This window comes from Archocentrus centrarchus, unplaced genomic scaffold (assembly GCF_007364275.1).
Source record: "Archocentrus centrarchus isolate MPI-CPG fArcCen1 unplaced genomic scaffold, fArcCen1 scaffold_24_ctg1, whole genome shotgun sequence".
Lineage (NCBI taxonomy): Eukaryota > Metazoa > Chordata > Actinopteri > Cichliformes > Cichlidae > Archocentrus > Archocentrus centrarchus.
In genome coordinates this window covers 1,596,631-1,620,805 of record NW_022060254.1, presented here as the reverse complement: position 1 = coordinate 1,620,805, position 24,175 = coordinate 1,596,631, and the positions used below count along the sequence as shown (strand labels likewise).

The window sequence follows — 24,175 nt, the reverse complement described above, 5'->3', positions numbered from 1 at the left end:
AAAATGAAGAAATAACCTGTTTTGCTAGAATCTTTAGGAGTCTGTGTTCTTGTACCTACATTACAATCAATCCGGTGCTTTTTGGCCACTTAAAATATCTTTATAGAACTGTGATGTTATATTTGTTACAAGCTATGCAGCCTTCTGAGCCAGATTTCTGTTTTAAAAGTCATTTTTAATGTCACTGACAGTTTTTACATTGATAAAAAAATAAGTCACTGATTGCAGCGTCTACCTTGTGATAGAAATGCTGTTTCTCCGCAAAATGACCTGATATTATTCATGAGAGATATGTTTGACACGTTTCACAGATTATAGGGCAACAAATAATTTACAGCCGTTTAAATACAGGAAATCATTTTTTTTTTTGGCAAATAAATCACTTTTTGGCACAGCACACACACTTGGATTATTTAACATTTATAATTATCACAGAAAGTTACATTATTTTTGGTGCCTGTCAGTTTTCCAGTATATATTAGTGCATATTTGAATGCGTGAATGAAACACATTAACTTAAAGAGCTTTGTAGAAAGGCGCTTCAGATCTGACACATCCAAAATGGCGGACGCGCTGACCACGTGATCGCGCAGCAACAAACCACAGCAGAGCGGGAAAGAGGGGGCGGGGCGAGGTGTAGCTGAAGGCGCTGCTTTTTTCGTGGAGAAGAACCGAGAAGAAAAACTAAAGCATCGATTCAACATCAGTATCAAAGGCTGTATCGATTTGTATTTGTACTTGAATCGATCTCCTGAATTAGCTCCTGACCTGAGGACAGCATTGTCAGGTCCCGTCTGTGGGCTCAGCTAAAGGTAAACCGCGGTCAAGTGAGCCCTCATTTTCGAAGACGCAGTCAAGCTAGCCGCACATAGAATTACGTTGCCCATTTACACCGCATATTACGGTACGGCTGCCAGTCGCCCTAAATAACACATCGGAAGTGTTGTTATCCTTCAATATACACCATTGCAATGCATTTTTCATAAAAAAAATACTGTCAAGCCTCTAAATACTCAGCTTTGTAAAGGTGTAATTTATTTATCATCTCAATCTTTTAAAACAAAAATGAATTAATGTATACTCCACTTTTTTACTCAAAGTGACATTTTTGAGGTGTATTCATAGGAGGACTGTTCGAGGTGACGCAGAGCTTTCACCTGATTCTTGCTCACCTTGACCCCCACTGTATATGGACTGACTTTCATATCAAATAACTGTACGGTTTTCGAGAAAATTGCTTTCAAAATCCCAAGTACAGTAATGTATTATATTGGTATTTTTCAACTGTATTCATAGGAGCGCTGTTCGAGGTGACGCAGAGCTTTCACCTGATTCTTGCTCACCTTGACCCCCACTGTATATGGACTGACTTTCATTTCAAATAACTGTACGGTTTTCAAGAAAATTGCTTTCAAAATTCCACTCAAAGTACAGTAATGTAGCTGTAGCATATAGGCAATTTTGAACTGTATTCATAGGAGCGCTGTTCGAGGTGACGCAGAGCTTTCGCCTGATTCTTGCTCACCTTGACCCCCACTGTATATGGACTGACTTTCATATCAAATAACTGTACGGTTTTCGAGAAAATTGCTTTCAAAATCCCAAGTACAGTAATGTATTATATTGGTATATTTCAACTGTATTCATAGGAGCGCTGTTCGAGGTGACGCAGAGCTTTCACCTGATTCTTGCTCACCTTGACCCCCACTGTATATGGACTGACTTTCATATCAAATAACTGTACGGTTTTCGAGAAAATTGCTTTCAAAATCCCAAGTACAGTAATGTATTATATTGGTATTTTTCAACTGTATGCATAGGAGGGCTGGTCAAGGTGACGCAGAGCTTTCACCTGATTCTTGCTCACCTTGACCCCCACTGTATATGGACTGACTTTCATATCAAATAACTGTACGGTTTTCGAGAAAATTGCTTTCAAAATCCCAAGTACAGTAATGTATTATATTGGTATATTTCAACTGTATTCATAGGAGGACTGTTCGAGGTGACGCAGAGCTTTCGCCTGATTCTTGCTCACCTTGACCCCCACTGTATATGGACTGACTTTCATATCAAATAACTGTACGGTTTTCGAGAAAATTGCATGCAAAATCCCAAGTACAGTAATGTATTATATTGGTATTTTTCAACTGTATCCATAGGAGTGCTGGTCAAGGTGACGCAGAGCTTTCACCTGATTCTTGCTCACCTTGACCCCCACTGTATATGGACTGACTTTCATATCAAATAACTGTACGGTTTTCGAGAAAATTGCTTTCAAAATCCCAAGTACAGTAATGTATTATATTGGTATATTTCAACTGTATTCATAGGAGCGCTGTTCGAGGTGACGCAGAGCTTTCACCTGATTCTTGCTCACCTTGACCCCCACTGTATATGGACTGACTTTCATATCAAATAACTGTACGGTTTTCGAGAAAATTGCTTTCAAAATCCCAAGTACAGTAATGTATTATATTGGTGTATTTCAACTGTATTCATAGGAGCGCTGGTCAAGGTGACGCAGAGCTTTCACCTGATTCTTGCTCACCTTGACCCCCACTGTATATGGACTGACTTTCATATCAAATAACTGTACGGTTTTCGAGAAAATTGCATGCAAAATCCCAAGTACAGTAATGTATTATATTGGTATTTTTCAACTGTATCCATAGGAGCGCTGGTCAAGGTGACGCAGAGCTTTCACCTGATTCTTGCTCACCTTGACCCCCACTGTATATGGACTGACTTTCATTTCAAATAACTGTACGGTTTTCAAGAAAATTGCTTTCAAAATTCCACTCAAAGTACAGTAATGTAGCTGTAGCATATAGGCAATTTTGAACTGTATTCATAGGAGCGCTGTTCGAGGTGACGCAGAGCTTTCGCCTGATTCTTGCTCACCTTGACCCCCACTGTATATGGACTGACTTTCATATCAAATAACTGTACGGTTTTCGAGAAAATTGCATGCAAAATCCCAAGTACAGTAATGTATTATATTGGTATTTTTCAACTGTATCCATAGGAGCGCTGGTCAAGGTGACGCAGAGCTTTCACCTGATTCTTGCTCACCTTGACCCCCACTGTATATGGACTGACTTTCATTTCAAATAACTGTACGGTTTTCGAGAAAATTGCTTTCAAAATACCAAGAAAAGTAATGTATTATATTGGTATATTTCAACTGTATTCATAGGAGCGCTGTTCGAGGTGACGCAGAGCTTTCACCTGATTCTTGCTCACCTTGACCCCCACTGTATATGGACTGACTTTCATATCAAATAACTGTACGGTTTTCGAGAAAATTGCTTTCAAAATCCCAAGTACAGTAATGTATTATATTGGTATTTTTCAACTGTATTCATAGGAGCGCTGTTCGAGGTGACGCAGAGCTTTCGCCTGATTCTTGCTCACCTTGACCCCCACTGTATATGGACTGACTTTCATTTCAAATAACTGTACGGTTTTCGAGAAAATTGCATGCAAAATCCCAAGTACAGTAATGTATTATATTGGTATTTTTCAACTGTATTCATAGGAGATTTACAGTGGAGGAATTCCAAGTACATTAGATAAGGACATTGCAGATGGAGCTGTCAGGCAGGAGGAATAGAGGAATAACACAAAGGAAACTCATGGATGTATTGAAGGAGCACATGCAGAGGTGTGATGGATCACTGGTACTCCTCCGTTCCATTTCAATGACATTCTGCAGGACAAGTCTTGAAGATCTGCTGCAGAAGTACTTTCTTTTGGTTACTGGTCAGCATCCATCAACATTTGACATTCCGATTCTTCATAGATGTTTGAGCCACATCATGAAAAATGCAAAGGATCTTTGTAAAAAACAGTATGTAACTATCTAAATTGCATTATAATTGATTTTGTTTTTAGCATTACTTATATAATTTTTTTTCCATGTCACTTATTTCCCAGCATTCCAGAGCACTACAGGCTTGCAATGCATGTCTTCGGCCTGCTGGCATGTTGCACGACTTTGAAAGACATGGATGAAGTTGTCCACAGTGCTGCAGTGGTGTTTTGCAGTCCTTGCACAGGAATTAATGTCTCAAAGCACTATAGTAACCTGAAAGTACTAATGCAACAACGAGGGAGCCTGGATATTGATGACACGAATGTGATTCCTGAAGACTACAAGGTAGGTTTTAAATAACATTTGTATAGTAAGTGCGTTTGTTTGTTTGTAGCGAATTAGATGCACTTAATTGTATTACTGACCACTTTGTTAAATTGCTTTCCTACCTTTAAACATAACTGAAATTACTTGCAGCTTGATGTTGGGAATTCACCACTGAAGACTCACTTCCTCACTACCATTGAAAATGCACCACTAGACTCTGAGGGTGAAAAAAACACCTTACATGCCCCAAAATTCATATTGGGTTTGGCAAATCACCTTTTGCCACATGCAACTTTGCGGTCATCACTTATGCTCGGTAAAGTATACAACTTTTAAATTAAATTTTTAATAAAATGTACTAACTTTTCACTAATTTTTGAACAGTTAATACACTTTTTCATTTTTGGACGCTTTAGGGGATCTTGGACGTCATGGTACTGGCCCAGCTTACGAGCAGCTCAGTAAAACCCATGGCAACATTAGAATGTCAAAGAACCAGGTATCAAGAACATAAGTGGAAAGGAAAATTAAATTGTATAGCAAGTTTGAAATATACCCCAGTAACCACTGCACTAAAACTTTCAGAATTACACACAAGACAACAGAACACAGGGAATCATGGAGAAAAGCCAGTGGGACCTGAAAAAAATTCGTTTTCAAAAGAGGAGACTGACAAGGCTTGACGACTTTGTTAGAATATATCAAAAAATGCATGATGCCCTTCTCCTTGAATATGCAGACACAGAGAAGACAAGAAAGAAGGTTTGAAAACCTCCCTGTTCATGAAAGAAATACTCTGTACAAATGCTTTTAGTAAAGCATAGTGAGAACACAAAGTATTTTTTAAAAAAAAGATATTAAACAAATTGAATAACTGCTGATATATGAAAACATTCCAATGTGTTTGTGTGTTCAACAGTCTTTTCGAGTGGAAACTGAGAAATGGAAAAACAAACGGAGCAAAAGGAAAGGTGTGTATGTATCACCATTAGTGACTGGCCTGCCACTGAAGAAAAAGAAGTCAGAGGTATGTCTTCATGGTTCCAGTAATTACTTTTAAACCTAGCTTATATTCAGATCACAATTTTGATATATTGAGCTGTAAATTTAAAATGGCATAGAGCATGCTGAATATGTTCAATATGTCCACACTGAACAGAGAAAGCTGCCCACACATAATGTGTCAGCACAGGAAGAGCTTGAACATGTTCTCATCCCCTAAAATAACTTTGTTTACCTTTATGTGGTACATGCTTGGTCATTGCATTTAACAATTCATAGCTTTCCATATTATATATATATACATATATATATATATATATATATATATATATTAGGGCTGGGACTTTAACGCGTTAATTTCGATTAATTAATTACGGGGAAATTAACACGTTAAAAATTTTAACGCATTTTAATCGCACTTTGCACCGTGGAACGTTTCTCAGTGCGCGAGTTCCCGGCATACAGATTATATCGACGCACAATGTCCAAATTAGGGGCCGCATCCTGCGAAGGACCCGGCCCACGTCTTTCGCAGCCCACGAACACCACAAAGGCCGGAAGTGAGCAGCTAGCCTTCATATCACCTGCCGTCACCTCTGCGTAGCTCATGTCGCCTAGCAACCGTGATTGCGAAGCACAGCTGTGTAAAGCAGCTGTTAAACGGAGAACGAACTTTTTCTCCTTTTTGTGGTTTAATTTTAAGTCTTTTTTTTTTAAGTCTTTTGTGGTTTAGTCTTAAGTCAAAATAAGCTGTTAAAACAAGCATAACACATTTCAACATCAAGGAATACAGCTGAGAGAATGATTAATTTCCAAATATATTAAGTGAGACATTAATGTTGAATAAAACTATCCAGTTATGATGCTTAACTTTAATTTCAGGAGTTTGCTTATCACAGGAGCACTTCCACCCTTCATTGGTCTGTGTAGTAGACTGGTGGGAAAATAAACAACATTTTGAAGTTTAAGCTAATGTATATTGATTTATTCATCAACTAAACTTAAATTAATATTTCTCATGTCAAATATTGAAATGCGATTAAAATGCGATTAATTTCGATTAATTAATCACAAAGCTTGTAATTAATTCGATTAATTTTTTAATCGAGTCCCACCCCTAATATATATATATATATATATATATATATATATATATATATATATATGTATTTATTTATTTTTTTTTAAATCAAAGTAGTACTTCAAGTCTGTTTCTAGAATGACCGCAAGGGAGAAGTAGGTAGAAGAAAATGGCAACATACATGGCTAATGTATGTCAGTTTAGAAAGGGATTCATAGTAGATGTTATAAACCAAGCAAATCAGTCTTTCACACAGGGGTGCACAATTTTTAAAAACTACATTGAGGAGAAGAATCCCGCAAGTCCTCAATTTGAAGTGCAATCAAATTAGTGCACATTTTTTCTGTCATTGAAAATGTAACCTTAATAGATCACTAATCCTAGTTTTCTCTTGAATACAAAACACCAGAAGGTGGCACAAGAATCACCAGCTCCACCTGAAAGGACACAGCATCTTGAGGAAAACCCAGCAGGATTGTCAGAGGGGACTGCATTACAGGTGACTTTAGATGCAACCAAAATTAAGTTTTGTTTTGTTTTGTTTTTTCCTGGGAATTATGTTATTTGTAACTTAAGAATGCACTACTGAATATTTTACACACAGGTCTCTACTCTGTGGAAAAAGAAGACAACAGAAGTGGTTGTTTCAGTGGTGCCATCTCAAATTCGAGGGAACAACCTCGTGATACGTCACAGTGAGCTCCTGTCTCTTCAGCCACATAGTTGGCTTGTAGGAGAGGTATGTATTCCTGAAACACTCTGCTCCAAAAATACCTTGATATTCACATCAAACCTGCTGCAAAAACGCAAATTATTATTTTTTTTGGTTCAATATGTATTGCTTTTCTGTAAAGTATTGACATATCCACAAGACATAGGTCATTACAAAAATGGCTTGTCCTTCTTAGTTCAAAATGTTATGCACTCTAGATGAGTATTAATTTGTTATTTCTTATGTTATCAAGGTAATTGAGTGTCTATTGCACCAATGCGCAATTCAACTTAATTTGGGAAACACAGTTTATGTGATGAACCACTACACAAGCGGCGTGATCCTCTTTGGCAAGAGAGAAATGATCCGGAGACACAGTTTGTCAAAGGTAATTTATTTATTTTTTTAAATGAGCTAATTTGGTGCTTTTTGTCATTTTTAATGGTTTGACATTGTTTGTGCAGTTAAACAAAAATATGGTAATGATTTTTAAAATTTATGCCTGTTAAATTTGTAACAGGTAAACTTTGACAACTACAAAGCGATCGTGTCATTTGTAAATATCGGAAACATACACTGGAAGTTTCTGATTAGTAAAAAAAACATTTAATAAATACATTTTAAAAGTTGCAGCCTGCATAATTTATGTGCTTTTTAAAATTGTTCTATCACAGTACATCAATGCAGCAGACAGTTGTCTGTATTTGGTGGATCCAACAAAAAATTCAGCCGAAAAGGACGAGTCCGACGATGCAGCCGAAAGATTCCGGTAATTAGTCTGTATTACCTATACATCCCTGACAATACATCACTTAATCTGCAATGTAATAGAAAAGGTGACACGGTGACAGCACCATAGCATTTCACTGTCACTGGAAATGCTCATATGATTTTTAAATAGTTCTCAATACATTAAAATTTCTGTCTTAAATACTAGCACTCATAGGTTATGTGTCTTTGGAGACTGCGGTTAATAAACAGAAATAAGAATTTCAGAACACTGATTGGGAATATCAATAATGAATTGGTAGCTGTATAGGGCTTTTACTTCCTTATGGAAGGGAGCTGTGGAGGTCATGATAGACTACCAAATTCAATGGTCATCAGTTGTGGGAAAAGGTTTTTGTTTTTTTTTGTTTTTAAAGGAATACAAATCTGCAGCTTTAAGAACATGTTCAAATTCATGCTAAATTTGTATAAAATGAGACAAGGAGCACATGTTTGTTCTAAACAGTAATGGCTTAGTGACATCAAAATCATCATTACAAAATCAATTATCTGATTTGTCTACATTTTAGAAACGCATGTAAATTAACTATCATATAAAAAAAATGTTATGGTCACAGTGAATACTTCAAAATGAGGAGGACATGCCACAACAAAACAGACTGGGTGGATGTTAAACTCAGAGGAGGAGTGATGCCACATCCCTGTCAACGTGATGGATCTAGCTGCGGGGTACTGGTCATAATGGTATGTTAACACATGAGTTGAATTAAGGGGAAAAAAAGTACTGCAAATTGAGACAATATTTAATTGATCTTTTTTGTTTTGTTCGTTATATTTGTAATTAAAATGAAAATGCATAGAATAATCATAGTGCTTGACTTTAGATGGCCAAAGCAGTAATGAAAGCCTTCCCAGAGAAACCAAAGATGAAATTTGGGACCACTAAAAAAGAGATGGCCCAAGCACGAAGGTCTTTGGCCCAGACAATCATTGATGCCTCAGGTGGATAAGATTTTATTGTTAAATTCAAGTCTGAATATTAAGCAATATTATTAGTCTTAGATTTGGTTTTAGTATTTGACAGCGACAACAACTGTGCCATGTGTGCATCAAGTAAGCCACCATGTGCAGGGCCATCCACCACTGACTGGGTACAGTAGTCCTTTATATATAATTTCCTTTTCATTCATTCATTTCTTAAGTACATTGTTCTCTAGGACAAAGTATTTTCCTGTTTAGGAGAACATTGATGTATTTATGTCAAACTCATCTACTTGGACAGTTATAACGCCCAGTTATTTGTTACAGATACAGTGTGATAGCTGTATGCGCTGGTTCCACTCAGAATGCCTGGATATGGAAAAAGCCCAGCTCGTCCAAGCACGCAGCACAGACTGGAATTGCGTTCTGTGTCTGAAATAAGTCCCCATGATAAAAATGTGTTGTTACTGCTTTATAAAAGCAAGATGTTTTAAATATTAATTGTTTTTTTTTTTTTTTGAACATGACTTTCTAGATTTAATTATCACTGTTCATGCATGAATGTTCTATATTGCCAGTGTGTTTAATCTGAAATCTTTTTCAAAATCTTTTTCAAATACATAGTTGGAATTCATCTTTGTCCTTTCTATCATTCTGAAATTGTCATTCACTGTCTTGACTGGGACTCCAATTTCAATACACAAGCACTAAGGTCCGGTAATATCACAAACTAACCACTTATTAGCAGTATCACATTTGGTAGAAACTTTATAAAACCTTGAAACTATGCATATATTTGAATAGATTAAAACTGATTTTGTCTTATTATTGTGGGTCCCAAAGAGTACACCAATTTTAGAAACAAATGAAGTACAGAAATGTAACTGGTTTTTTAAAGCAATTTTCTCGAAAACCGTACAGTTATTTGAGATGAAAGTCAGTCCATATACAGTGGGGGTCAAGGTGAGCAAGAATCAGGTGAAAGCTCTGCGTCACCTTGACCAGCGCTCCTATGGATACAGTTCAAAATTGCCTATATGCTACAGCTACATTACTGTACTTTGAGTGGAATTTTGAAAGCAATTTTCTTGAAAACCGTACAGTTATTTGAAATGAAACTCAGTCCATATACAGTGGGGGTCAAGGTGAGCAAGAATCAGGTGAAAGCTCTGCGTCACCTCGAACAGCGCTCCTATGAATACAGTTGAAATATACCAATATAATACATTACTGTACTTGGGATTTTGAAAGCAATTTTCTCGAAAACCGTACAGTTATTTGATATGAAAGTCAGTCCATATACAGTGGGGGTCAAGGTGAGCAAGAATCAGGTGAAAGCTCTGCGTCACCTTGACCAGCGCTCCTATGGATACAGTTGAAAAATACCAATATAATACATTACTGTACTTGGGATTTTGCATACAATTTTCTCGAAAACTGTACAGTTATTTGATATGAAAGTCAGTCCATATACAGTGGGGGTCAAGGTGAGCAAGAATCAGGTGAAAGCTCTGCGTCACCTCGAACAGCGCTCCTATGAATACAGTTGAAATATACCAATATAATACATTACTGTACTTGGGATTTTGAAAGCAATTTTCTCGAAAACCGTACAGTTATTTGATATGAAAGTCAGTCCATATACAGTGGGGGTCAAGGTGAGCAAGAATCAGGTGAAAGCTCTGCGTCACCTTGACCAGCGCTCCTATGAATACAGTTGAAAAATACCAATATAATACATTACTGTACTTGGGATTTTGAAAGCAATTTTCTCGAAAACCGTACAGTTATTTGATATGAAAGTCAGTCCATATACAGTGGGGGTCAAGGTGAGCAAGAATCAGGTGAAAGCTCTGCGTCACCTCGAACAGCGCTCCTATGAATACAGTTGAAATATACCAATATAATACATTACTGTACTTGGGATTTTGAAAGCAATTTTCTCGAAAACCGTACAGTTATTTGATATGAAAGTCAGTCCATATACAGTGGGGGTCAAGGTGAGCAAGAATCAGGTGAAAGCTCTGCGTCACCTTGACCAGCGCTCCTATGAATACAGTTGAAAAATACCAATATAATACATTACTGTACTTGGGATTTTGAAAGCAATTTTCTCGAAAACCGTACAGTTATTTGATATGAAAGTCAGTCCATATACAGTGGGGGTCAAGGTGAGCAAGAATCAGGTGAAAGCTCTGCGTCACCTCGAACAGCGCTCCTATGAATACAGTTCAAAATTGCCTATATGCTACAGCTACATTACTGTACTTGGGATTTTGCATGCAATTTTCTCGAAAACCGTACAGTTATTTGATATGAAAGTCAGTCCATATACAGTGGGGGTCAAGGTGAGCAAGAATCAGGTGAAAGCTCTGCGTCACCTCGAACAGAGCTCCTATGAATACAGTTGAAAAATACCAATATAATACATTACTGTACTTGGGATTTTGCATGCAATTTTCTTGAAAACCGTACAGTTATTTGATATGAAAGTCAGTCCATATACAGTGGGGGTCAAGGTGAGCAAGAATCAGGTGAAAGCTCTGCGTCACCTTGACCAGCGCTCCTATGGATACAGTTGAAATATACCAATATAATACATTACTGTACATGGGATTTTGAAAGCAATTTTCTCAAAAACCGTACAGTTATTTGATATGAAAGTCAGTCCATATACAGTGGGGGTCAAGGTGAGCAAGAATCAGGTGAAAGCTCTGCGTCACCTCGAACAGTGCTCCTATGAATACAGTTGAAAAATACCAATATAATACATTACTGTACATGGGATTTTGAAAGCAATTTTCTCGAAAACCGTACAGTTATTTGATATGAAAGTCAGTCCATATACAGTGGGGGTCAAGGTGAGCAAGAATCAGGCGAAAGCTCTGCGTCACCTCGAACAGCGCTCCTATGAATACAGTTCAAAATTGCCTATATGCTACAGCTACATTACTGTACTTTGAGTGGAATTTTGAAAGCAATTTTCTCGAAAACCGTACAGTTATTTGATATGAAAGTCAGTCCATATACAGTGGGGGTCAAGGTGAGCAAGAATCAGGTGAAAGCTCTGCGTCACCTTGACCAGCGCTCCTATGAATACAGTTGAAATATACCAATATAATACATTACTGTACTTGGGATTTTGAAAGCAATTTTCTCGAAAACCGTACAGTTATTTGATATGAAAGTCAGTCCATATACAGTGGGGGTCAAGGTGAGCAAGAATCAGGTGAAAGCTCTGCGTCACCTTGACCAGCGCTCCTATGGATACAGTTGAAAAATACCAATATAATACATTACTGTACTTGGGATTTTGCATGCAATTTTCTCGAAAACCGTACAGTTATTTGATATGAAAGTCAGTCCATATACAGTGGGGGTCAAGGTGAGCAAGAATCAGGCGAAAGCTCTGCGTCACCTCGAACAGCGCTCCTATGAATACAGTTGAAATATACCAATATAATACATTACTGTACTTGGGATTTTGCATGCAATTTTCTCGAAAACCGTACAGTTATTTGATATGAAAGTCAGTCCATATACAGTGGGGGTCAAGGTGAGCAAGAATCAGGTGAAAGCTCTGCGTCACCTCGAACAGTCCTCCTATGAATACACCTCAAAAATGTCACTTTGAGTAAAAAAGTGGAGTATACATTAATTCATTTTTGTTTTAAAAGATTGAGATGATAAATAAATTACACCTTTACAAAGCTGAGTATTTAGAGGCTTGACAGTATTTTTTTTTATGAAAAATGCATTGCAATGGTGTATATTGAAGGATAACAACACTTCCGATGTGTTATTTAGGGCGACTGGAAGCCGTACCGTAATATGCGGTGTAAATGGGCAACGTAATTCTATGTGCGGCTAGCTTGACTGCGTCTTCGAAAATGAGGGCTCACTTGACCGCGGTAAAGGTAAGCATCGAGCTAACTTTAGCTTGAGCGGTTTTAGATTTTAACAGTTTAGATTAAATGATGGATTTTATTTTGGCTACAGAAGCCAGAAGTTTGTCCACTTGTGATCAATGTGATTGATTGATTTTTCTTGTGTGTTGGTTGGATTCACTTGAACCATTTGAATTAGTGATGCTCAAATGAAGCAAAGCAGTATTGAACCACTTTGTATTAAACATGGGTTATTCAGTCAAAGGTTCATTTCAGTGACATGTAGTGGTGAAATAGTAGACCACAAACACTGTCAATACAGTAATCCCGCTTTTCGCGGACTTGCTGTTTCGCGGGTTTTCAATCAGTATTAGTGTAAAATATTTATTGTGGTATTTTCGCTGTTTCGCAGGTTTTTGCGGTACTCTTCACATGTGTAGTACGTGTTGTACAGTAATGTATATGTTTGGTGTATAAGTGTGTGGGGAGGGTTTATAAACACTTAAAATAGTGTATAACTACTAAAATAATGTATAAGTATTAAAATAAATATAGCGTCCGGATTTTCACTTATCGCGGGTGGTCCTGGAACATAACCCCCGTGATAAGTGAGGGATTACTGTATATGTTCAGCTGATTCATGCTGACTAGTATCTGGGATTGAGAGAGGGTGTGCTTTAGGAAACAAAGTACCGAGCAGTGTTGAGGAAACATGGTAAATGGACTAGTTCTTATATAGCTTTTCTACTCAGTCAGAGCACTCAAAGCACTTATACAACATGTTTTACATTCACCCATGCACTCCCATTCATACAAGCACTTCCATGTTTACTAAGCTAAGTGCTTTTAATTAGCTAACATTCACACACATTCATACTCCAACGGGACGGTCGGAGAGCAACTTGGGGTTAAGTATCTTGTCCAAGGATACATTGGCATGCAGCCTGGAGTAGCCAGGAATCGAACCGCTGACCTTCCGATCAGTTGGTGACCTGCTCTACCTACTGAGCTACAGCCACCCCAATGGCAATGGAAACATGGCATTAACTGGGTGTGCTTGTGTAACTACCGCTTTTGCGTTAGTCTTGTTACGACAGTGTCCGTCATCACGTTCAAAGGATGATTCATAACTCAGCAGTAACTGTTGTTATAACAACGCTAAAACTGTGTGAGTATGAACCTGGCTGACTGTCTCGCTCTCGCTCCTTCACTCCTAACCAGCGAATCACCTGAACCAGTCACGTGATTCAGTCCGAGAACGAAGCAGTTGCTGCTTCGGACGTCATTTGTCACGTGATTTTTTTGGTCCTGAAACAAGCTTGAAGCAGTGGTTCTCTGCAGTTGTAAGCCCAGGGTTCGAAGCACGTATGGAAGCTTCGGTTTCACACTCTCATCACTAATGTGAATGTTTAAAGCTGCATTTCCTCCAAAAAGAGTAAACTATAATCATGAAGAGTGAAGAATAATTTAAAAATGTCTTGCAGTGTCAAACACAGCTGCAGCAGTCAAAGCCAGGAAGGAAAGCTGGTAGAAAGTGTTGAATGTGTGAGTTAAAAAGCCCCATCATTAAAGCTCAGGTAGATCTGACTATGATTACAATTGTTCCTTCTATCAAATGAATGTTTAGCACAGAGTGAATTCAGATGTTCTCCTGTTTTATTCCATTTTGGCCCGTCCTATGATTGAGTTTGACAGCCCTGATCTAAGCGCTATATTAATAATAATTAAAGTATAAGATGGAATAAGATAAGACAAACTTTAATGATCCCACGATGGGGAAATTTGCATATTACAGCAGCTCAAGTACAGAGAAGAAGGATAAAATACAATTAAATAAAATAGAAAACAATATATACAAAAATATATATCAATACACATATACATATACACACATGCACATCAAAACACTATATACAGTATTGTATATAGACAGTGTGTGGTGTGTTTGCGGATAAACAGTTACAGGAAGTTCACAAACGCACAGCTTAAAGCAGATAAACCCGTAAGCTAGAGAGGGAATGGTGTCTCACTAAATTAGAAGATGCTCATTTAGCCTGGAAAAAGAGTTTGTTGCTCTATAAAAAGCCCCCCATAAAGCTAGGACATCTTACTACTCATCATTAATTGAAGAAAATAAGAACAACCCCAGGTTTGTTTTCAGCACTGTAGCCAGGCTGACAGAGTCAGAGCTCTGTAGAGCCGAGTATTCCTTTCACTTTCACTGTAGTGACTTCATGGATTTCTTTACAAACAACATTTTAGACATTAGAGAAAAAATTATTCATAACCATCTCAAAGAATTCTCTTCATGTTCGGCTGCTTTCAGCACTGCTGGTATTTGTTTAGACTCTTTCTCTCCAGTTGATCTTTCAGAGTTAACTTCAATAGTTACTTCCTCCAAACCAGCAACATGTTTATTAGATCCCATTCCTACTAGACTGTTCAAAGAAGTCTTTCCAATTATTGATGCTTCAATCTTAAAAATGATCAATCTGTCTTTATTAGTTGGCTATGTACCACAGACCTTCAAGGTGGCTGTAATTAAACTGCTACTTAAAAAGCCATCTCTCGGGTGCCCGGGTGGTTTAGTGGTGAAGCCAGCGACCACATACATATGCTGCGGTGTGGTGCGGGTTTGAGTCCCGGCCTGTTGCCGCTTTGCCCATGTGTCTTCCCCTGTATCTTTCCCCCATTTCCTGTCTCCCTCCACTGCCCATAAAAGCTGCTGTGGCCCAAAAAAAAAAAAAAAGCCGTCTCTTGACACCCTACCCACGTGAGAAATTCCAGCAAATAGTTTGTGCTGTTTAAATTTTTGTTTGTGCTGCTTTGGTTTCTCTTGATTTCATTTCTTTAAATGAGACAAAAAAAATTATAATCTTTAGTAAGGATTAAAGTGCAAAACAATGTAAGACAGCACACATTTTACAACAGCAGCTAAAACAGAATTTAACTTGCATGATAAAAGAAAAATGCAAAATTTATAACTGATTGCTTTGTGGTGTTGATGTCCAGTGCAGACCATAGACGTCATCAATTGAAGTCATCAGTGATGACCTGAATGAAAATTATATCTCATAAATAAAAGAGGCATAAACGGAGCACTAAAAAAAGTAGACCACTGTGGTTTGTTTTGGAGCAGGATGGGGGGATGATGACCTTTGGATGACCTAAAAAATAATCTTTAATAACTCAGAAACTAAAGCAGCACAAATAAAAATTTTAACGGCACAAAGCAGAACAAACAGAGCACTGGCAGGAAAGTGGCAGTGGCGCAGTGGGTAAGTGTTTGCCTTGCAGCCGGAGGGTTGCCGGTTTGCCTGTCCCTGCGCTGTGTTGTGTCCTTGGGCAAGACAGTTAAACCACATTGCCTAACGGTAGCACCGATCTCTGTCTGCATTACCGCAGATCCTCGTCTCTGGATGAGTGATCTGGAACGTTCATTTCGTTGTGCGCACAATGACAATGAGTTGAATCTAACCGCTCAGTCTCTTTGCTGAAATTTTTCACATGGGTGGGGTGTCAGCTTCATGCAGCTGTCACTTGACCCAGCTGTCTTAACTATTTATAGGCCAATCTCCAACCTTCCTTTTCTCTCAAAGATCCTTGAAAGAGTAGTTGTAAAACAGCTAACTGATCATCTGCAGAGGAACGGTTTATTTGAAGAGTTTCAGTCAGGTTTCAGAATTCATCACAGTACAGAAACAGCATTAGTGAAGGTTACAAATGATCTTCTTCCAGCCTCTGACAGTGGACTCATCTCTGTTCTTGTCCTGTTGGACCTCAGTGCCGTGGTTTGAATCATATTTATCTAATAGACTCCAATTTGTTCATGTAAATGGGGAGTCTTCTTCACACACTAAGGTTAATCATGGAGTTCCACAGGGTTCTGTGCTAGGACAATTCTATTTACATTATACATGCTTCCCTTAGGCAGTATTATTAGAAAGCATTGCATAAACTTTCATTGTAATGCAGATGATACTCAGCTTTACCTATCAATGAAGCCAGATGACACACATCAAATAGTTAAACTGCAGGAATGTCTTAAAGACATCAAGGCCTGGATGACCTCTAATTTCCTGCTTCTAAATTCAGATAAAACTGAAATTCTTGTTCTCGGCCCCACAAATCTTAGAAACATGGTGTCTAACCAGATACTTACTCTGGATGGCATTACTTTGGCCTCCAGTAACACTGTGAGAAATCTTGGAGTCATTTTTGACCAGGATTTGTCCTTCAGTTAATACGGTGGTGCAGTGGACACGCCCCCTTTTGCTCGGCACGTTCCTCAGAGCTTCGGTACAAGACATAACAGCACTACCTGGCACCTGTCCAGCCCAGTTTATTTTGTATTTTATGTCTCCGGTCATTCCCCTCAATAAACAACCTTTCAGTTTAGTTTGCCTGTCAGTCCTGCATACTGAGTCCAATCCCACCCACCACGCAGCACTTTGTCACAATCTCTCTCAACTATGGAGAGAGGCGTCATGGGGGGGTGGAGAGACTTGTGAGGTAGTGAGCAGGTCCCTGTTGTAGTATGAATGGTGGAGGTGGTAGGACTGGGGTGTGGGAGTAACAGGTCTGTCCCATTGTTGAAGCTACAGGAGAAGCTGTTCAGGCTGTTGGTGAGGTGTGAACTGCTGGTGCAGTGGGGGGGCTTTAGGCTTGTGGTTGGGTCACTGAGAACTTTCCAGACAGAAGCAGAGTCGTTCACTGAAAACTGGTTTTGGAGTTTCTTTCAGTTCACCTGTTTAGCCTCTCACTGCTTTGCTAAACCTGAACTTTGAAACTGCCTCTGTCTCCACTCTGAAACACTTCCTCCTTTTCCAGCCTCAGCCTCCTCAGCTTAGCTGTGAACCAGGGCTCGTCATTACTATAAGTCACCCTGGTGTGTGATGGTGTGCAGCTGTCCTCACAGAAGCTGATGTAGGACGTCACAGCATCTGTACACTCATCAAACTGTTGGAGCGGTCCTGAAAACCTCCCAGTCGCTGCAGTCCAGATCCAACAGGGACTCCAACCACAAACCTGTGGGTTACTAGTCGGCTGTTCAGACCTTCTGTCTTTGTTTCAAACAAGTTTCCCACCTACTGTTTCTAGATGTCCACCCTAACATAGCCGACTAGAACCGGCCGTATCCCACAAGTGTATAAATCCAAATCCAGCCTTAAAGGGCTCATTCCCCCAAACAGTGCAGTGTGGTAGCTTCTAATAAAGATCTGTTCTCCTGCAGCTGATTATCAGGAGGAGGAGAGTCTGACGGAGCAGCAGAGGAACATTTTCAGCCTCTACAGAGGAAACAATGAGTTCAACACAACAGGTGAAAAAAATATCAGTGTTACACTATTATTGAAACTGTGTGACTTCATCAGCTGCTGTTGGTTTGCTTTATTATGGTCCCAATTAGCACTGACGTTACAACAAGACAAAATAAAAAGGTCACATTTTAACAGGACACTGAAACAAAGACATTAATAATCAAGATTCAGATCAAACCCACAATTTATCATACAATACATCATTTTCATTCAGCAGTATTTGATCTATAATGTCATTTTCATTACTGTTATAATTACACATTTCATATTTTCATAGCACTTTTCCACTCACTCCTCATTAGATCTCATTGTTTTTCCAACCAGTTTGATTCCAGTTCTTACTGGTTTGGAAATGCTGTACCAGTAGCTGTTGATGTTGCTGTTGTGGTGATCCCCAGAGTCTCTCATCCCGTGGTTCAACACACTCCAACTCCACTGTGTTGGACTACAGCTGGTGGCAGTAGTCCTTGTTCTGCTCTGAAGATCTGCTTCAAGCTTTAGGGTCACTCTAAGCAGAAGCTGCAGAAGGTGGAGAGCTGCTTCATGTGCTGCTACACCAAACTCACAGAGGCTGCAGAGCAGAACAACAACTACCATCACAAACTGCAGTTCAACTCTGTGGAGTTTGTCTGTCAGTGTGATCAGAAACTCAGTGAGAGAGAGCTCATATTTGCTTTGTTATTTATTAGAAAATATATGCATACAGTACTTGAAAGAGTGTGTGTTTGCTGTCCTTTTATGGCATTCATGTGGCCTGCAGTAGTCCTGTGAGGAATCTTGGATTCATCTTTGACCAGGATGTGTCTGTTAGCTCACAGATAAAACAAGTTTCCAGGATGGCTTTCATCCATTTGCAGTGTTGTCCCATCCTTTGGCATTTTGGCATGTTATGATTCTTTATAACCAGGATGTCCAATTAATGCTTTGAAATCATTTTACATAAATTTACATTTCCTCTTTTTTTTCCTTGTACATGGCTGCATGTAATGTGCTACTTTCACCAGTACGTGGAGGTAATAGACCTAGTAGATCTTTGGAGGCTACCAAAAAAACTCCAATGTTAAGGGAGTTTGAAGTTTGTTCCACGACTGCATTTCACTCACTGCCTCTGTTTGTATCTCTGTTACTGCAGGACCAACATGGAGCGAGAAGCCAGGAGGCTGACAAACCTCACAGAAGGAAGGGAGGAAAAAAATACACCTGTGATCAGTGTGGGACGGATTTTACTAGGAAGGGTTCATTAAAAAATCATCAAGTGATCCACAGTGGAGAGAAGCCGTACAGCTGTGATCAGTGTGGCAGAGCTTTCACTCAGAGTAGCAGCTTAAGAGGCATCAAGTTACCCACTCTCAGAGGTGGCAAAAGTACTGACATTCTGTACTTAAGTAGAAGTACAAGTACTTGTGTTAAAAAATACTTTGGTAAAAGTCAAAGTACTGGTTCAACTTCTTTACTTAAGTAAAAGTAAAAAAGTACAGGCTCTGAAATGTACTCAAAGTAAGAAAGTAAAAGTAGCTCTTTGGAGGACGTTTCTACCTGCTATTTTTGTGTAAAGCTAACTGAACCTCATTATATATTATTGTAATAATATAAAATAATACATGAGAACACAAACGTTATTCCAATCTAAATTTTAATTCTAATGAATGTACTCAGCTTGAATCACAAACTGTGAAAGGGAATTTAAACACAGCTCTATTCTCTGTGTCCTCCATAGCAGAGGGTGACTGTGCCTCCACCTAAACACCAACATGAGGATACTCAGGGGTTACAGTGGGATTCAGAAGGTGGAGGAACCCTAAGATCAGCTGTAGTGGCTCTGCATGGGGAGAAGAATCACAGCTTTCTATTGTAGCTCCAGTGAATGATGTTGGTGTGCAGGCTGTGATCAGCTGACCTGCTGCTGCTGCTCTGAGGTTTACTGCTCTGTGTGGATGAACTGAACTCACAAAGATGTAACCCAGTATTTCACAGCTATCTGAGCTGATCTCCATCCCCTACACTGACCGCATACAGGCTGTAGAAATGTTGGATTCAGTGAATGAATCTCAGCATCAGCAGCTTTGATTCAAACTCATCTCTGCTGCACTGATGTAACCTGTAACTCTGACCATGAACACAAACACTGTGCACCAACACAGAGCTTTACTTTAAATACAGTACAACAAGCTGACCTGTTTATCACGTACTAAACTGCAGTATTTTCATACAATCTTTGAATAACACAAAGTCAGTATACTTCAGTTTATTTTCCAGTCCTTACCTTTAATTCTAACCTCTTCTTCCTCTCCTGTCCTCTTTCTCCATCTGAGTGAACTTCTCTCTCTTTGCTCTCCCTGAAATACAGCAGCTCTTCTTTTAGCTAGCAGACACACTGTGTGACAAACTGCACACACTTTGTGTGTTTGCAGATATTTGTTGAGCATTTAGAAACGTTGCATTTACCTGCCACACGTTACTCCCTTCATGCTCGCTCCTCTTCAGTAGCGCTAGCTAAGCTGTTTATGTCCCGCGAGCATAACTTACGGATTCGGTCCGGCCCGCTGTGACTCCTGATTATAGAGCTATAAATGAGACATTAATTATATGGGTTTGTGTATTTTATCCCTTTGTAACTGATAAGCCCCGGTGATGGAGGATCCGCCAGTACGATTGTCTCTTATGTGTTATTATTCCTCCGTTTAGGCTCAGAGCGTTTGATGTTTGACGGCGCACTGACCGGAAATGCAAACTTCTCTCTGACGTGTTAAAAAGTAACGAGTCTGTTTGAAAATGTAAGAAGTAGAAAGTACAGATACTTGTGTAAAAATGTAGGGAGTAAAAGTAAAAAGTAGTCAGAAAAATAAATACTTAAGTTAAGTACAGATACCTGAAAAATCTACTTAAGTACAGTAACGAAGTACTGTACTGTACTTCGTTACTTCCCACCTCTGCCCACTCTGGAATTAAGGCATACAGCTGTGACTATTGTGAAAAAACTTTCAGTCGGCTAAGGAACAGAAATACACACCTACGCATTCACACTGGACATGATGTGTACAGCTGTGATCAGTGTGGCAAAAAGTTTGGAACAGACCAACAATTACAATCCCACATGTTTACCCACACTGAGGAGAGACCTCATAAATGTGACCTGTGTGATAAGACTTTTAAAGCTCCACAGCACCTGAGAGCACACCAACAGATCCACAGCAGAAAGAGACTCTACAAGTGCAGTTACTGTGAGGTATGTGTTTTTATTTTGATCTTGTAACTTTAGCCTGACTGTTGGGAACAACTGTTCAGTTATGATTTTTGCTTCTATGATCATAAATTATTACTTTTTGTAGTGACAAACATTTATATCACTGTATTATTTATGATACACCAGTTTCCTGGTATATCATGGTATTATTATTTCTGCATATATGGGTCTTTATGTTGGTTTACAGTGGCTCCTTCTTCAGTCAGGTGTATATACAATAAAAGTAATTTTACTGTCATAAAAAATAAATTATAAAATACAACCATAGAACAAATTATCAAAACATTTCTGTTTAATTCTTTACTTTGAAGCCCAAATTCTTCTGTCTGCAGGTAAAAACACCTGTAAGCTTTGTTAGCACAGAGTAAACAGAGCCAAACTACAAACAGTTTAAATATTTGTCACAGGGAGTCGGTCCTTAACAGGCTGCCTGCTCTGCTGTTTGCTTATGATGCCACTTTTTGTCGTATATTTGGCTCGTTTACATTAATGTTTCCACAGCAGAGCTGGAAGTGGGCCTTTAAAACCATTTACATTGTTTGTCTTTGACTCACCTGGTTTCCTGTTGCTGTGTGGGCGGAGCTTCCTGGGTGGTGTCACCTCTTCCTACCATATATAGGTCCATGTTACATTTGCCATTATGGCTGCTGGAGTTTGGCAAGTGTCCCTAAAGAACACAATCAGCTTAAATTCAAACTGATGACTCCTTCTAGAAGTGAGTCCTGTTACTTTGCAGCCATATTGAAACACACTGGAGCACTTACAGTTATTTTGAAGCATTATCTAAATTAACTTTCATTTCAAAGATCAACGGGACATAAAAACTTCATGCACAGAATATTCAGTCAGATGTGATAAAATCAGCTAAAAGTTTTCTGACTTTGTACACAAATAACATTTTAACAGCTTCTCTCCTGGTAGTTATACTTCCACCATCTTTCTATCTAATATTTAGTCAGAAATTTCAGTTCAGAGTTGAGCTCCATGTCTCTCTCTCATAATGTCTCTGCTGCTACCAGGACCTAACCTAGCAGTGACCAAGGATCCCACAGTCTGCCCTGCAGCAGTCCAACAGAGTTCATCACTGTAAACTGAACCACAACACTGCAAACTACCCAGTTTAGCCTGCACTTACTGTTCACTATAAACTTTGAATAACATGGAATTATCATTTCATTTGCTTTGAGAAAACTTTCTAGAAGATGAAACATCATGTTCAGATCCAATATCTGACTAAAACTCTAAAATGAATGATAACGTTACCTGTAAGCTTTAAATTAGTAGTTTATCAAAGGACACTTGCTGAGCAGTCTTTACCTTAGAAAGAGTCTCATCTTCCTCTCATGTCCTCTCTTTGTTCCACCGTTCTCCAGCTCACAGAGTCAAAGTGTGACTTGTTTGAAGGCTGCAGGAGAAAGTCTGTATGAAATGAGCCGTATGAAAAATGAACAGACACAGCTGTGTCCAAAATCACTCACTGCTCACTTATAGTGAGTCCCACAGTTTGTTGTGCTCTATGAATGTACTCTGTATAGCATGGTGGGGTTATATAGTATTACATTAGCAGTATTGTAGTATTACTGTGGTATTCTGGTACGATATAAGCAATTATAGTTTTAGACATTTACCGTGTTGGTACTGCAGTATTACAGTGATAATATTGTAGTATTTTAGTGTGACATTATTATTGCAGCACTATGTGGGTAGCAATTTATATTAGGACAGTGATATTGCAGTATTATGGTGGTATTATTGCAGTGTCACAGTGGTAGTACTTCAGTATAACATTAAAGTTATCATAGTATTAAATGAGTAATATTACAGTATTGTAGTTGTTGTATCCCAGTAAGCTGAGTGTTGTAATGTAAACAGTAAAATGTAATTGGACGTTGGCAGAGATGCTCTTTATTCCAGGCGACGTACAGGATAAAAATGTTGAAGGAATTCCCTGACTTACACTGTCTTTGTGTCTTTGTTTAGAAGCAGAGCCACACAGATGGATCCAGTTCTCAGCCCTGTCATCGCTGTGGTGGTGGGAAAGCGTTTCTCTGTGACCTTTGTGGGAAAACTTTCAATCAGCAACAGAGCCTAAAAAGACATCAGCGTAGACACACTGGACACAAACTGAAGGACTGCAAAGAATGTGGGAGAAGCTTCACCACAACAGGTGCATTAAAACACCATGAACTCATCCACAGTGGGGTTAAAAAGCACCTCTGTGACCAGTGTGGGTCATCCTTTATCACTGCAGGTGACCTTAAAGTGCATAAACGAGTCCACACAGGAGAGAAACCATACAAGTGCAGACACTGTGACAAAAGCTTCTCAAGATCAGATACTCGTAACCTTCATGAAAGTACACACACTGAACACACTGAAGGGAACTACAGCTGTGACCAGTGTGACAAGAGCTTCAGGAATCTCACTTCATACTCCCAACACAAACGATCCCACGCTGCAAAGAAACTGTTTCACTGTTACCAATGTGCAAAAACATTCACTTCATTATCTGCTCTGTGCAAACATCAGCGTGATCATGCAGACCTGACATCATTCCAGTCATTGGATCACAATGAATCTGCACACACACAAAGATCCTCTTCTGGCTGCAGGCTCAAACTTAAAAACCTTGAGATCCGGCTCCACAGAATTCCAGTGGATCTCCTGTAAAGATCTGATGAGGGAGCTGTGAAAGGAAATGTTACATAGTTAAATCTTTTTCTAGAATTTAGTAATATGTAGTTATTTGTGTTTAGTTTTAGTATTTGTATGATAAAGTTTCAGAAATGTGTGTTTAAATGTGTAGATTTAAAATCAGTTCTTATATGTTAGTTTGTATTGAATCTGTTTTATCTTCATGTTGTTGCTGTTTTTGTTTGTGTTGCAAATCTTACAAAGTTTAAATAAAAATATTTAAAAATGTTAAAGAAACGGTTTAATAATGAATCATTTGAGCCGTGATGTCACTTCCAATCCAAATTTATTTATGAAGCACATTTTAAACAACAAGGTTGACCAAAGTCATGGACATGAAAACAGGATAACACAATAAAATAAATTTAACACACACACAGCAA

At 38.8% G+C, this 24,175-nt stretch overlaps 1 protein-coding gene across 1 annotated transcript; it reads left to right on the top strand.

Moving 5' to 3' along the window:
- Nucleotides 1–4,565: 4,565 nt before the first annotated feature.
- LOC115775615 (uncharacterized) lies at nt 4,566–9,095 on the top strand. Its single transcript, XM_030723083.1, has 10 exons — nt 4,566–4,643; nt 4,730–4,906; nt 5,064–5,171; nt 6,637–6,726; nt 6,832–6,966; nt 7,193–7,327; nt 7,614–7,708; nt 8,286–8,412; nt 8,553–8,819; nt 8,977–9,095. Exons 1-9 carry the CDS (start codon nt 4,629–4,631, stop codon nt 8,676–8,678), a joined length of 1,008 nt encoding a protein of 335 aa, XP_030578943.1. The 5' UTR covers nt 4,566–4,628; the 3' UTR covers nt 8,679–8,819; nt 8,977–9,095.
- The last annotated feature ends 15,080 nt before the right edge of the window (nt 9,096–24,175 follow it).

Excerpts from the sequence above, each read along its gene's own strand:
- LOC115775615 (XM_030723083.1), top strand. Across the intron at positions 4,907-5,063 it reads CAGAGAAGACAAGAAAGAAG|TCTTTTCGAGTGGAAACTGA; the intron begins GTTTGAAAACCT and ends TGTGTTCAACAG. Across the intron at positions 6,967-7,192 it reads ATAGTTGGCTTGTAGGAGAG|GTAATTGAGTGTCTATTGCA; the intron begins GTATGTATTCCT and ends TATGTTATCAAG.